Source organism: Protopterus annectens, chromosome 3.part0, assembly GCF_019279795.1.
Source record: "Protopterus annectens isolate FY-2018-M chromosome 3.part0, PAN1.0, whole genome shotgun sequence".
Lineage (NCBI taxonomy): Eukaryota > Metazoa > Chordata > Ceratodontiformes > Protopteridae > Protopterus > Protopterus annectens.
In genome coordinates this window covers 1,196,737,748-1,196,752,609 of record NC_056731.1, presented here as the reverse complement: position 1 = coordinate 1,196,752,609, position 14,862 = coordinate 1,196,737,748, and the positions used below count along the sequence as shown (strand labels likewise).

At 38.4% G+C, this 14,862-nt stretch overlaps 1 protein-coding gene across 1 annotated transcript in view; it reads right to left on the bottom strand.

The window, feature by feature from the left end:
• The window catches only part of DNAH5 (dynein axonemal heavy chain 5), a 1,226,896-nt gene that overhangs the window by 1,003,617 nt on the left and 208,417 nt on the right, over nt 1-14,862 (bottom strand). Inside the window, exon 9 of the mRNA XM_044065791.1 lies at nt 1,668-1,802. Coding sequence (XP_043921726.1) covers nt 1,668-1,802 — 135 coding nt within the window. The remainder of the gene's footprint in view (nt 1-1,667; nt 1,803-14,862) is intronic.

The window sequence follows — 14,862 nt, the reverse complement described above, 5'->3', positions numbered from 1 at the left end:
GCGAGGTGGCTGTCAGTTGGCCAAGTGCTTCTCTGTCTCATCACTTCAAGAATCTTGACAAAAGTAGAGTCTTCTGGAGGGGAGTGTGAAGAGCTTTCTCAATCACCCAAGTCAGTGTCTGATGTTAAGGACTATTTATGGGAGTCTACATGCTTCCTTTTGCATACTGTTTTCTGGGGGTGAGTGGTCCGAATCCCCAGAGAACTCTGAACCTGCACCATTTCCTTGTGGCTTTCCATTCTGCTCTGCCCTTGGGATGCCTGATGAATGGCCTGAAGGGACAACAGGTGGATGCCACAGGCAGAAGCAGACACTGGTAGAGGGTCTGACTGTGCCTCCAGAGTGGCAGCTACCTTGCTCTTCACAGCCTCGAATGCTAGCCCTGAATCCATTAGCAATGGAGAACCCAAAGATCGAGCTGCAACTGTCCCCATCAAAAGAGATGTAAGAATCAATGAGAATAGATGCCCCGAGACCAAGGATCTTGAAGGCTTGAAATGGAGATTGGAAAAAATGTATAAAAAAAAAAACAGCATATACCACAACTAGGAGTATTCGCTTTAATGAACAAAAAATGAATACAAAATGTAAAGAAATGGTAAGTGCTTTCACTGCTATTTCAGACAGCTTCTTCAGACTTAACTAAAACCATTAACTGAATCTGAATTAATGAAACTACTGCCTTTGTTTTAACTTCATTAATCTTCTATCCCGAAAAGATCTGAAACTGCCTCAAAATGTTTCAAAACACTGAAATGTCCTTTTCTGGTTTTATCGGGTCTAAGATACAGTCATCTGCAAATAGAGCCAGCTTTTCTTGACTACCATACAGATTATATCCTTGAATTTTCTAGTCCCTTATTTTGTTTGCCAATTTCTATCTTCTCTAATAACTCTCAAATCATTTCCAATACCCTTTCTTTAAATTCTTCTCTTTTCAACAGATAGGTGGGAAAGCACCAGTGTCTCATTTTTACTTCATTACCCTGTATTTTTTTTTTAGTTAATATTAGTCAACGGCAATTTTCAGTCCATATTCACATTTGGTAGGAAACAGATGTCATACTTTTAATATCTTTGAAAAAAAACCAGACAGCAATAAATAAAAGGAAAAATAAAAAAATGAAAAAGGAAGGGACAGTCTATCACTTTCAGGGGCAAGCCTACATCAACAGTAAAGTTAAGGCCTGCTGTTGAAGAACAGTCTCCATCAATACTGTTGTGGAAAAAGACTCCTGGAAACTGCAACTTGATGGTGGGAAGTTCTCAACAAATTAGTGCCTGCTGACTCAACAAGTCGCAAAGATTAATTAGTGTTCACAGAACTATGGATCCCTAGGTACCAGAGTTCCTATAAGAATATAATAAATTAAAAAATATATAGAAAATATGCTGAAGAAGAACATGTTGTCATACTTCCCCTGCAAAGGGCTATTTATATTTTGTGAAATAATCCACCTTAACACTCAGTCCTGCATACCCACAATAATATTCAGTTTATACAATGTTCTGGAATATTGCCAAACTCATTAAATTTACTACAGACAAAAATAAGTAAATAAATAAAAAGTGCTGACAAAGTTTAAGCTACTTCATATGTAGTTAAATTACTTACTTACAACTTATTTTTGCAAAACAAATGTATTTTTAAAGAGATACTGTGTTACCTGAAACATGAGTGGAGTAGTTGCAGATGAGAAATTGAGGTTCTTGGCTATGTGTTCTTCTGGGTTGTACTTTGACATAAATCCTTTGATAATTACAGTCTTTGCTGTACCTTGTTCACCAGTTAGCAGCACAGCCTAAGGAGTAAACCAACAGAAACACATCAATCTGTGGGCTAAATCACATTCAGGCTTTTATTCAGTGTTTGCCATTTATGCCTTTCTATCAAAATGTTTTGCTGCAGCATTTTACATTATAAAGGTAAATCATAAAAATCAAAATCATATGTCTCTGAAGTAATCAAAGCATGCCATAACTACCTCAGAATGAAATAATACAATGACAGCACACAGTGCAGTATGACTACGTTTAAGTTCTATTACACTGCCAATCATTCCCCATCTACTAAATAAGACAAAGAAGCTGGAATTAGAGGTTCCAAGAACAAACTGTTTCACCAGCTATTTAAAGGACAGGATATACTGTGCCCTCTGAGAGCTCTTGTCTCATCCTTGTTGGAAGTAACTGAAAGAATACATGGAGATCAGTTTATTCCGCCCCATTATTTTAGATATGTTATAAAGTTCTTAAAGCACTGTAGTAGTGATCCCACTCTAACTTGATGTTGTTGTTTGTCTTTCGGCTTTTCCCAGTTAGGGGTCGCCACAGCAGAACTCCGGTCTGCTAATGATTGGCAGTAGATTTTCACAAACGCCGAGGTGCCAGCTCGACGTCCAACCTTCAACAAAGGCACGCTCATTTACGCATGTCTTTCGAACGCCCATCCAACCGCAGGGAGGGCATGCAGACTCCACACAGAAGGCACTCCCCGCACTCCAGCCGAGAATCGAATGGGAGAACCTCTTGCTGTGAGGCAACAATGCTGATCCCGCTCTAACTGAAGTGGTAAATTTATTTAGTTATTTATTTATTTGGCATTTGTTTACTGGGAAAGTCCAACTGGATCATGAGGTACCCATTTTCAGCACAGGCCTGGAGAGAAATGCTTCAGATACATATGGTTCATAGGTTCATACTAGGCTATCTGCCCTGGGACATTTATAAGCCTAGCCCGAGTGTATGGCTTTCGCCACCCTTTGATTTGAGTTTGCTGTGCCCTTTTTAAGGTTAGTTTACTGTGCCTCTGTCTAGCAGTAACACAGAAGTAATTCCCGGGGTAAACCTACGATCTCCCATCCACTCATCAAGATTCCTCTTGAAGAGAGTCAGTGAGATGCTCTGCCTAACATGGACTGGGATTCTATTCCAGAGCGAAGGGAGCCTCTGGGTTATGAATCTGTCCCTCCAGGATGTTCTATTTATTTCTGTGCTGAGGTTCAAGTCCCTCGAGCGCGTGGTTCTAAGGGATTTAGATTTTCTGAGGTGGAGCATGTCCATTAATTCTGGGTTGGACATAGCTTTGTATGTCAGGCATAGATCGCCTCGAAGTAGGCGGTATGCAACTGAGTAGAGCTGGAGTTTTTTTAACCGGGCAGCATATGGGATCTGTTTGAGTCCCTTGATCCTCTTTGTGAGGTACTTTTGGGGTCTTTCTAGTTGCTGCAGGTGTCGGGTAAGGTACATCCCAAAAGGGGCATTGTATTCTATGATGGGCCTGATGAGGGATGAATAAAGGGGCACTATTACCTCACTTGATCTAGATGTGAATCCTTTCGTGATAAGGTGGGCTATGTAGAAGGTCTTTCTAACCATTTTGGCAATGTGGTTGTCAAAGGAGAGATTGCTATCAACTTGGGTCCCCAGGTCCCTAATTACTTCTTCTGTACTTAATGGATTACCACCTTTGTGGTAATTTGTGGGCACTTTGTTTTTGCCAAAGGGTATGACTATACACTTTTTGGCATTTAGCTTTAGGCCATGGCTCTGGCACCAGTTATCCGGCTCTGTGAGACCTTTTTGGAGGATGTTCATGTCAGCTGGAGAGTCAATTATGGCGCCAAGTTTGCAGTCATCTGTGAACTTGGTCAGCCATAGTCCTCCCGTGTTGGCCTGTACCTCAGAAAAGTATATGCCGAACAAGAGAGGTCCCAGAACAGAGCCTTGAGGGACACCACTTGTAACCAGTTTTGAGTCTGAAATGGCTCCGGCAATTCTGACTCAGTGGGTTCTGTCTTTGAGCCAGTTAGCAACCCATCTTGTGACATAGGTGTTTATATTTAAGCTGGATAGCTTATCTATGATGCCCGAGTGGGGTATTGTGTCAAATGCCTTTGCGAGGTCCAGATAGGCTGTGTGGACTACCTTCCCTTCATCTATGGCCTTGGTGACTGTTTCAAAAAAGTTGACCAGGTTCAAGAGGCAGGATCTGCCCTTGACAAAGCCGAATTGGGTAGGATCTAGTGTCTGTAGGTCCCCAATGTCTTTGTTTATGAGTTCCATGATGATCCTCTCCATGGCCTTGCAGATAAGGCTAGTCAGGCTTATGGGGAGATAGTTACCAGGGTTCGTTGAGGCACCACCTTTGTGGAGTGGGACCACTGTTGCTGTATGCCATTCTTTGGATACATATCCTGTAGTGAGGCTGAGATTGTACAGCAGTTTTACGTGAGGGTTTAGTTCTTCTTGGAGTTCATGTAGGAAGCAACCCGGGACTCCGTCTGGTCCCACTGAAGCAGTGTTTTTTGCTTTGGAGAGGGCGGCTTTCACCTGAGCATCTGAGATGTTAGGGAGGCTGCACTCTGCTGGGATATACATTTTGCTCTTTTGAGGGGGAAGGTGGGAGAAGTTTGCACTGAACCTGTCTGCCAGGATGTTGGCAATGTCTGTGGGTTCATTGTATTTTTTTGTCATTTAGAATCAACTCTGAGCATATCTGGGAGTTGCATCCCAGGCTCCTAACATAGCTAAAGAAAGCCTTGTGATTGTCCTTAGTGTCTTGTGCAATTTTTCTCTCGAAGCTGGCCTTGGAGGATTTTATGAGGGATCGTAATTTTTTGCTAGTACTGATCAGAGATGCCTTCCCTTTTAGGGATTTTGCTCTATCATGTAGTAGCTTCCTCCTTCTGTTGTACAGCTTATTTATGGCTGGGGTCCACCAGACTGGACGCCTGCCTTTGGACGATTGGGTCTTGGTTTTGTTTGGGATAGCATGATCCATGCATTCCTGGAGGTGTCCATAGAATGCGTTTATATAGGATTCTGTGGTTTGCGCCGTAGTTTCCACTGGCCCGGGGGCCTTGAAGGATTCCACCTCGGTTTTGAGAAGTGTGAGGTTCGCTTTTGAGAAGTTTTTCACTGTGGTTTTCTGGGCTGGGGGTGGGGTCGGGTTTTGGATATACAGTGAAATTAATTTATGGTCTGATCTTACCAATGAGGGGTATACTTCTGGTGTGGAGCATAAGGTCCCCATGTTGGTGATGATCAAGTCAAGTATGTTTTTCCCTCTTGTGGGAGTTGTGACTAGTTGTTCCATGGCATTTGAGTTTATAAATTCCAGGAACCTTTGGGCTAGGGTGTTGGGGCTTGAGTAATGCTCCCAGTCTATGTTTGGGTAGTTGAAGTCACCCAATATAATGGTGTTTGGAGAGATCTTCATGTTCTCCATTGTTCTCAGGAAAGCCGAGTGTGATTTCTGATTATGAGACGGTGGTCTGTAGCATGCTATAAATTGAAAGGTAGTTTTGCCCACTGTTAGTTGCACATGGATGGTTTCTGATGCTTCGTGCAACTCCACTAACCTGGAGGTGTGGGTATCCTTGATAAATATGGATACTCCATCTCCTTTTGTGGTTCGGTCTGAGTTTTGGGGTCGAAAAGCATGATATGAGGTATAACCTGCTAGTGCTGGGGTACTCTCTGGAGCCTTGAACCAGGTTTCGGTCACTGCACAGATATTGATATTCTCCATACTGAGGAGAGCTTAGAGTGCGTGCATTTTGAGGTTTAGACTTCTGGCGTTTAGCAGCATTACCCTTAGTTTCTTGTTCTCTGTGTTTTCTATGGAGGTGGGTTTGTCTTTTGAGCCTTGCCTAAAAAAGGCACTATGGGGGTAGCAAGTGCCTTTGCCAGTATCCGAAAGCCCAGGGGTGACAGGTAAAAGTCGACCCTAGCGAAGCAATGTGGCTTGTCGAGCATGTCATCCCAGGCTGACAGGCACTGGATCCCCTTTGAATGACACCAAAATTTTAGCCAATTGTTAAAATCGATCATTCTGTCTTTATACTGCGGCATCATTCTAGGTGAGAGTAAGATGCTGCTCAAGGTCAGGGTCATACCGGCCTGGGCTACATGATCGGAGAGCTCCTCTATGTCTCTTTTCATGTAGTCAACGGAGGTACATCTCAGGTCATTCACACCAGCATGTACTATGACCAAATCATATTTGTACTTGCTTTGGAGTGACCTGAGTGCTTGTGTTATGTGGCGAATCCTAGCGCCCGACAGGCAGCTCACTGTGACCTTCTCCTTGTTCAGCCTGGTGAGCAGGACATCAATGTGTATGACTATAGAATCACCTATTACAAGTGTATCAGGTGTGTTATTCAGCCTTAAGGGCTGTGACTGTTTGGCACACTGACTTTGTGAGCTATGTGTTGCACGTGTTTTGCTGTGGGGTAGCGTTTGCTTGGATGTCTGCTTTGGAGGTCTCTGCTGCTTAGGTAGATTTTTGTTTAGAGCCTCCGAGTATGTTTTTGTGTGTTTATGTGTTTGGATTGCTGTTGTGGTAGGACTATGTGAGACTGGATTAGTGTTGTGTGAGGGTACCTTCTCCCCCTGACTGGTTACACCAGTTCTGAGGTGAGAGAGCTCAGCCTCCAGTTTGGCTATATGGCTGCCTCTCTCACATATGTTTGAACCTGTTTGGAGGAGGAGAGGGTTGTCCGTGTACATGAGGCAGTTGTAACATTACCTCAAGATTCCCAGATTCACCAGCTGGACTGGAGAGGAAACCATTAACTAAATCTTAGAGTAGTAAAGGGAACTCTTTTATCACTTAATTAAAAAGGACCAATAGGGGACAAGGTAATTTTGGAGAGTATATGAGGATGTAGTGCTTTTAGTTTATTAGTGCTAGATTGCAAGATTGCTTATTTGGGCAAGTGCAGGACCTTAGATTGAGAATAGGGTGTTTAATTTGAGAGATAGAGCAGTTCTAAGGGAAAAAGTGAAGAGCAGACTTAGTGGAGCCGGGAATACTTTAAACCCGATTAAGCGGTGCTGCCCGATACTGCGTTATGCGCACAATCGCGCAAAACCACGCTAAGGCGGGTTTTTATGCAGGGAACTTCAAAGCGCTAGAAATGGCCCAAAACGACCAATTACTACAAGATTCTTGTGCTGAGGTCACTCCTTCAGGGACAGATAGGCTGCTCAAGGCTCCCCACTCCCACTGGTGAGCAAAGAAACTTCCTTCTGTCCAAGTAAGGAAATGGGCAACACAGGAACTATTCAAAAGTCCAGAATACAGCAAAGCCTGTATAAGGGACTAGTCTAGTTTAGGAAAGGCGGAAAACAAGGATATTTTTTTTTTCAGGAAAACAACAGGAGAATTACAGTATATTCAATGCACAGGCTAGCGACAGAAAAACTAGACAGACATAATAAAGTCATAACATTCAAGCACAAAATTTGAAAAAACTACACATTAGTTTGTCAGAATAAAAACTCAACAGACATAATATAATAAATTCATAGTGTTCAAGCATAAATTATATGGAGAGCTTTATAACAGGATGAAGCAGCATTGTTTACATAATAGATGATTATTACGATTATTAATTTTCTAGAGGTCATGAAATATGTTAACAGGTTATATTGGTGAAGGGATAGGATCGTACGAGTAGAGAAGTGTAGGGTGTGATAGAGGGGACAGTAGGAATAGATGTGGAAAAGGTATGAGTGTAACATTAGTGGAGTATGTGTAGAGGAAGGGAGGGTAGGGTAAGTTAGTAGTGGGGATAGAGAGAGTAAAGGTAGAAAAAGGTGTAAGAGTACATCAAATTAGGTTTATACAGGAGCAAATCCAAGCTTTGTTGAAGAATACTATTGCAGAGGTTTTGAAGGACTGCATGTTAGTAACAGATTTGGTAGTTAAAGGAAGGGTGTTCCATAGTTTTCCCAAAGAGCAGGAGTAAAGGCTTAGGCCTGGGGTTCTGTTAGGTTTATAAGTTGTGAGGAGATGTTTGTCTTCAGATCTGAGATGTTTATTTGTGACATAAAAGCTGATTAATGGGCTAAGAGCAGGACAAACTAGTGGGTTGTGCATGATTTTGTATACCGTAAGTTGCATATATTGGAGGTGGTGTTCAAGCCATCTTAGGGAATGTAGGGCTTTACAGTGAGGAGTTAGAGGGGTTGTGTTTATGACAAATTTGGCAATTTTGCTACAGCAGCTTTCTAGTTTTTTTCTTATGGAGGTCTGTAAATTAGTTAGAATTGGCGCCCCAAATATTCTGCAGTAGGCACAAAAATGTTTAAGAGTTTCTGACTGTCTTTAGACATGGCTTACCTAATCTGCTGTGACTAAATTAAAAAAAAAACAACTTTAAACAAAATGAATGGAGCTGGATGTCAGATTTTCAAAAGTGGACAGCACAGTGATGTGCAACAGAAAAATTAAGTATGCTATCTCTCAGCAACATTCTTTCAGCTCCTGACCAACTCATATGGCTATGTTCCTAACACACTATGCATATTTCAATAATTAGGAGTGATTGTCAAGAGCCTGCCTTTGCAGAACCGGTTTGTCTTATTGATATGAGATGAGCTGTACCCATGCTGTTGTTGGTTGGACTAAAGAATCTCCTCTTTGAACATCTTTCTGCTGTCACTAGATTCTCAGGCTTAAACTGGGGATATCATATACTGGTGATGAGGATTCACTCTGGAAAAGAAAGTGGCCAAAAAAGCTGAAAAACTATAAATTGCTTTTATGGTAGGGTCGGTTTTACAAGTTCAAAGCTGGGAAGAATACTATGAAGGACTGTCTCTTTTTGAATTCGCCAAAAAGCACTGAAGCATCAGAGAAAAGATGTCTATTTCTTTTAAGTGCTACTGCTGGTGTGAAAATATGTAGTTTAATGAGACTGCAATTTAATCCAGATAAGCCAACCAATAAAATATTCAAACAGCTGACTGACTTCTGAAGAATGCAATAAAGCAGCAGGAAGTCATGCATTTCACTGAAATCAGTTTTGTAGAGTGGATTTCTAAAATGTATGTTTTATTTCTCTAATGTGACCTTTTTCCAGCTGTGCTGCAGTCAATTTTTGTTCTGACAACTACAACTCTAAGTGAAGTTTGCACTTGGACCATTTAATATACAAATGTGGAGTTATATATGTTAAGGAGGTGTGGGATATGGAAACTAGCCCCCCCCTTTTAAAAATGTAAGTGCATGTTTACTCGGTTCCTGATGAGATTTTTTAGCTCCAACAGTGAAGCATGTTAGACATACATTCTCATACAGATAAAAGTTCAACATTACATTTTATAAAACAGAGAAGTCATCTGAAAATAATGAGTAACTAACACAGTACAATGGCAATTCCCAAAGGTTTCCTCTGTACAATACCTTTTTATGTGGAATAGTTTCAGTGGATTCTTTCTTTGAGGTATTATGCTTAAACTTGAATGGTTTATTTTTTTAAATTGTTTGCACTATTTTAAGATACATACCCCTGCAACATATCTCTTTAAATTCTTACAATATGAAAGCTAATGAGTTAGTCACTAACTGTGTTACAAACTGTGTTACAGAGCTTAAGACACCTGCTCAGGATGGTAATAATGCAGACACTTTGCAAGAAATATTCTAAGGAATACTGGTTTGAGGAATAAATAATGATAGCTTTCAGAAATGTTCTGCAAAAGGATTAAACTGTGGTCACAGCAGTATGTAGTCCGCTTATATAAGGTAGTCTGATGAATGCACATTCATCAAACTATTGCTTTATTAAGGTATAGATTACAAATAAGCAGCCTGTCAAAAACACATCCATTGTCTGTACTGCACAGCATCAGAGAAAAGGGAAAATTAAAAGAAAATTGCTGTAAATATGAACTATTTAATCACAATGGAAATACTCATAAGAAAGAAATACAAGTTTTTAAACAGTATAACCTTAAAAAGTGTTAAATCCAAAATCAGATTCAATAGGTAAGATAAACAGCCTCAACCCACAATTCACATTGCATATCACATGCAGTGAAATTACCAGTGTGAATGTATGCATTCCAGTGCATAGTTAGGACAGAATGGATATTCCAAAATTATCTCACCTGATATGTACAGTAATTAAATGTTATCTTAAGAAAACGCAGGTTGAATGTCACAGGGATAAACAGACAAAAAGGAACATTGTGGCAAATTTTTAAATTGCCAGGAATTGTAAGACTGCTTTATACAGCAGACACAGTAATTTTTTTGAGGGCTGATCATGTTAAACATCCCTTTAAATAACCAAGTAAAGAAATTACTTCTGGTTGTTTTTACCTGGTCTGGCACAAAATCTGTTTAGGTGAAGTTACTTAAGTGAATTAAATATCCATTGGAATGATTGAAATAACCTGAGATCAACCAAAAACTCCTTAACTGATGTTTAGCAACTAAAATATTTGTAGATGAGATAGATACGCTGAAGGGATGTGTTACAAAAGAAATGCCTGAACAGCAAGTAAATTCTAAACGTTTTTCAAACCTATATGCTTTGAATATAAATTAAAAATTAAAAATGGACTATCACTTACACAAAAAATAAATTAACTCCATTTTTCAGAACAGTGAACCCTCTGTTCCTGTCAAAAAACAAGATGTTTCTATAGAAAGACTGCAAACTTACAGTGAACAGACTATGATGCTAAGAAAACTACTCCATCTTTAAGATGGAAGTTTAGTTTGCTAGTGTTAAATGGTTTTAAAAGCTTTACATTAGCCACAATTAGCAATATTAATCAAATGCATAATAAAAAACACAAGTGCTTGTTCAGATATAACACATTAATGTTTAGAGTGTTTTTTCATACCTACAATGGGAAGTATACTGCAAAGATTTGAAAATTTTGCTGTTTATCTGGACGGTATTTTTAATAACTAGCAGAACTGAAAAGGAACATTTGACATATGCACATTTGCCTGTTGTGTCAACCAAATAAATCAGGTGGTCTTCATTTAAAAGATAATAAAGAACTAAAGCATATTTTAGGGCGAAATAAAGTAACACTTATAATGTACAAGCTATGGATTCATATCCATTCAGAAAGTACAAGCTGTTCCATAAAAAAAAAAGTAACAGAACTGAAAAATATTTTATGGGTTATTAAACTATCTTAAAGAATAGGTGACCTGTATATCATTATCCTGACTGGAGAATGAACAATCTCCAGTAGGGCATTAATGTAGATGTAATGCCTGCTGAAAAATGAGTCTGCACCTTCACAGTAGCTCACTCTATCTCCTCTTGCAGCATAGTAAGATGCCCAGTGGTCATCTTGTTAGTAAGTGAAAAAATATTTATTCCTTTTTTTTCTATTTTTTAATCAGTTATCCATGGTAAAATATATTGCTGTATACTAAACCACTTTTTCTTTGTTTCGTCACCTCCACCCCATTTTTCTGTGTCTGTTTTTACTGGTTTCAAGTGATTCTGGATATCCACTGGAGCCATGGATTATGGCATAAGTAAGAAATCTAACAGAACCTGCAGAAGAGAACTCTAATACACATCCCTGCCCCCAGATGTGTATAGTCATTGAGAGGGCCTTTGACCTCCTGAAGAGTCATTTTAGGTGCCTGGATAAGTCTGAGGGTGCCGTTCAGTATGATCCAGCTACTGCATGCAGGATGTTTACTGCATGTTGCATTCTGCACATCATAATCATGCACTGATTGGGTGGTGAAATCATCCCATGCTATCACTGCAGCTCCCAGTTCTAGTCCTACTATGACTTATGTTGCCCAAAGGCAGCAGTTACTGTTTTCTAATAACTGCTTTTCTGGCAGCCAATAACATGTAACTTAAAATAAGGCCTAAATATATCTACACAATATAGATCCTGTGTCCTGTCATAATCATTTCCTAAGTTATAGCTATTTCTGCCATAATATTGCTAACAGAGTACTGTGTATGGAAGCTTTATAATTTGCCAGCTCATTATACTCTCAAAAACAACAAGCTCCCGGTTAGGTATCTCTTTTCCATCATACCTCCAGCATTTGCTACTGACTGGAGAAAAAATTATTTGAAGTATGTTTGGGGAATAAAAATGCCTATATAAATGTTACCAAGAAAACTCCAAACTTTGTTGCACACTTGGGAGCCACACATATGTCCTTCCATTGTTCCTTTGTAAATTGCTTTTACACTTTCTCTTCCTAAACTTTTCACACCTCCTCTGACTGATCCTCATGGTTATCAAGCAATGCTAAAGCAATATGCACCATCACTGATTGTATGAAAAATTCTAAAGAAGATGTAGGCTTATTATCTAGAGAAGAAATTTTCGACCAGAATATTAATATCAATGATCCAATACATAATGTAGATAATGTTGAGACAAAGCATATTAAAAAAAAAGAAAGAAAAAAGAAAACCAAGAACTTGAAATAAACAGAAAAAAATTAAGTAGAACAAATGGGTCTACTTTGACCCATTGAAATTACATTTCTTCGAAACTGAAATAACCGATCCCAGTTCTGCAAAAACGCATGTTTGCAAAACTCAGTACACCTAGTAGGTGTTACAGACTGTGGTACATTGAGGATAAGGGAATATTCTCTTTACCCCACTGTAGTGTGATCTTGGAGTTAGTATATATAAGTACATGGGGGTGGGGGGGCCCCCCTGCATAAATGTTTCTGTGTTATTTTTTTTTTGTGTCTGTGTGTGTGTGTGTGTGTGTGTGTGTGTGTGTGTGTGTGTGTGTGTGTGTGTCTGTGTGTGTGTTTTGTGTTTGATGTACTTGAGTTTTGCGAAAGTGCATTTTCATTTCATATCGCACAACTGGGATCGGTTATTTCAGTTTCGAAGAAGTGTAATTTTGATGTGTTGAAGTAGACCCGAACAAATAGATCGGATAACTATGACAGTGATACATTATCAAAAAATAATTAATTTTGTGAAAACATTACATCGGAAGTCAACTACCAAAGAAAGGATGATACCCTTGAGATAGTAACATCTGAACATTTAAGCTTAACAAATTCATTAACAAGTGATGAATGATCAGAAATGGTAAATAAGATTAATTGTTTGTGTCTGCTAATGATTGGTAGTGGATTTTTACATACCGGGTTACCAGCCCTGACGCACAACCTTCAACGATGGCATGCCCCATTCCAGTGGTAAATAAGATTAATCAAATGCACAAAACAGAGGGTCACTAATAAAAGCAATTTAGAAGTAGTAGTTTGGAAAAACATGTTACTAGTACTGAAGAAGAAATTAAAGAGAAGAACCTTGTGAGGAATTGATAGTTTAGACTTTGTGGAAGATAGATGTTTAAACAAAGTTATAAACAACATAGAAGCAACTTCAGAAAAGAGTGGAATTTTTTGAATTTTTTTGTCCTAGGTGATTCTGTGATTAAGTATTCAGATAGAAAACTGTGTGCATTTATCAGGAAAAGTTTCAATTTATCACTCTCAGGTCTTTGGATAGTTGATCTTTTCAATATTATTGACAGACTAAAAAATGGAAACAAAGTGTTACAAAATAATAACTCATTCGGGAATGAGTAATTTATGGACTATACCTATAAACTAAATGAAAACATCATTATTAAGAATAACTGACAAAACTGATACTAATGTGAGCAGAGGTATTCTGAGTGAAATTCGTTCACCGAAAGTAGAATGATTATTTATACAAAAAGAAATATTTATTTAATACTTGGTTACATCAGTTATGCACAATATACAACTAGGAGTTAATTACTAATTTGGAGGATTATAAAAATGACTTAAGAATGAACTCACATTTAAGTCAGTATGGACTGGAATATTTAATAGGAAAGAGATTTGAACAAATACTTCCTTTTTTTAGAAATATGTCAGAAATAAAAGATTTGATAATATTATTAAGCATACTTTTGCAACACTCAAAGCATAAGCAATAACTATAATCAGCTAAAATTTACAATTCATTATAAAGAATATGATTTGTTAATAACAGAGCCATGAGATTCATCTAACTTAGTACTTTATGGATTCAGGAAATATGAGTGCTTAGAAAATACTCTAGGAGGGGGAGGAATCATGATATTAATTAAAGACAAAATTCAGTCAGTATTGGTTTCATCAGATGTTGACATGGAGTAGTTACCTGTTGATTTATTAGATCCCCAGGAACCTATTAGAATAACTCTATGTTACTGCAGTCCAACTATGGACAAATTTAAATATTGCAAGTTTTTAGACAAACTTGAGACAAAACTTGAAAATAACAAAATAATACTCCTGGGAGATTTTAACTACCTCAATATTGCAATGGAATACACTTGGTACAAATACATTCCCATAAGTTCATAGATATGTTATCATTCTACAGCATGACTAAAATGGTTGAACATAATACAAAGAAAAATAATTAGACTTAATAGTGACAAATGGCACAACCCTGATAACTAATATAAACAGTGCAATATTATTAGGCCAATTTGATCACAATTCTAAAAGATTTAATATGAAGAAATACAGGACACACATGACAAGAACAGTATGTATAATTGTAAAATATTGATTAAAAATGAAATTAATAAAATAAACTGGAACAAATTGCCATCCCTGATTGTGGATATACTATTCTAAACAAATGTGTAACAGAGTTAAGTCCCCAGTATTTATTTATCTATCCATCTGACATTTGTTTACTGGGATGTTCCAACTAGGTCAAAAAGAACACATCTTCAGTTGAGGTCAAAGGAGAAAAGCTCCAGTTACATACAGAAATGTACAAACTTTGTACAGATATCATAAAAATTACATGAGTTCCAAATAAGCAAGCACATTATTACAAGGCAGATGATAACTACTAATTTATACTACAGGATATACAAGTGAATGATATAGAGTGACGAAGTACAGATGGAGAGAGTGAATGAGAGATTCAGTCAGGTCTGATCTGAAGAAGAGATTAGCCTGGATAAGAGCAAGTGCACAGCTAGGAGTTGATCAAGTATTGTTTCAGTATAGTTTTAAAGGCAAGTAGGTTAGCAGTAGTTCTCACAGTAAGTGGACGA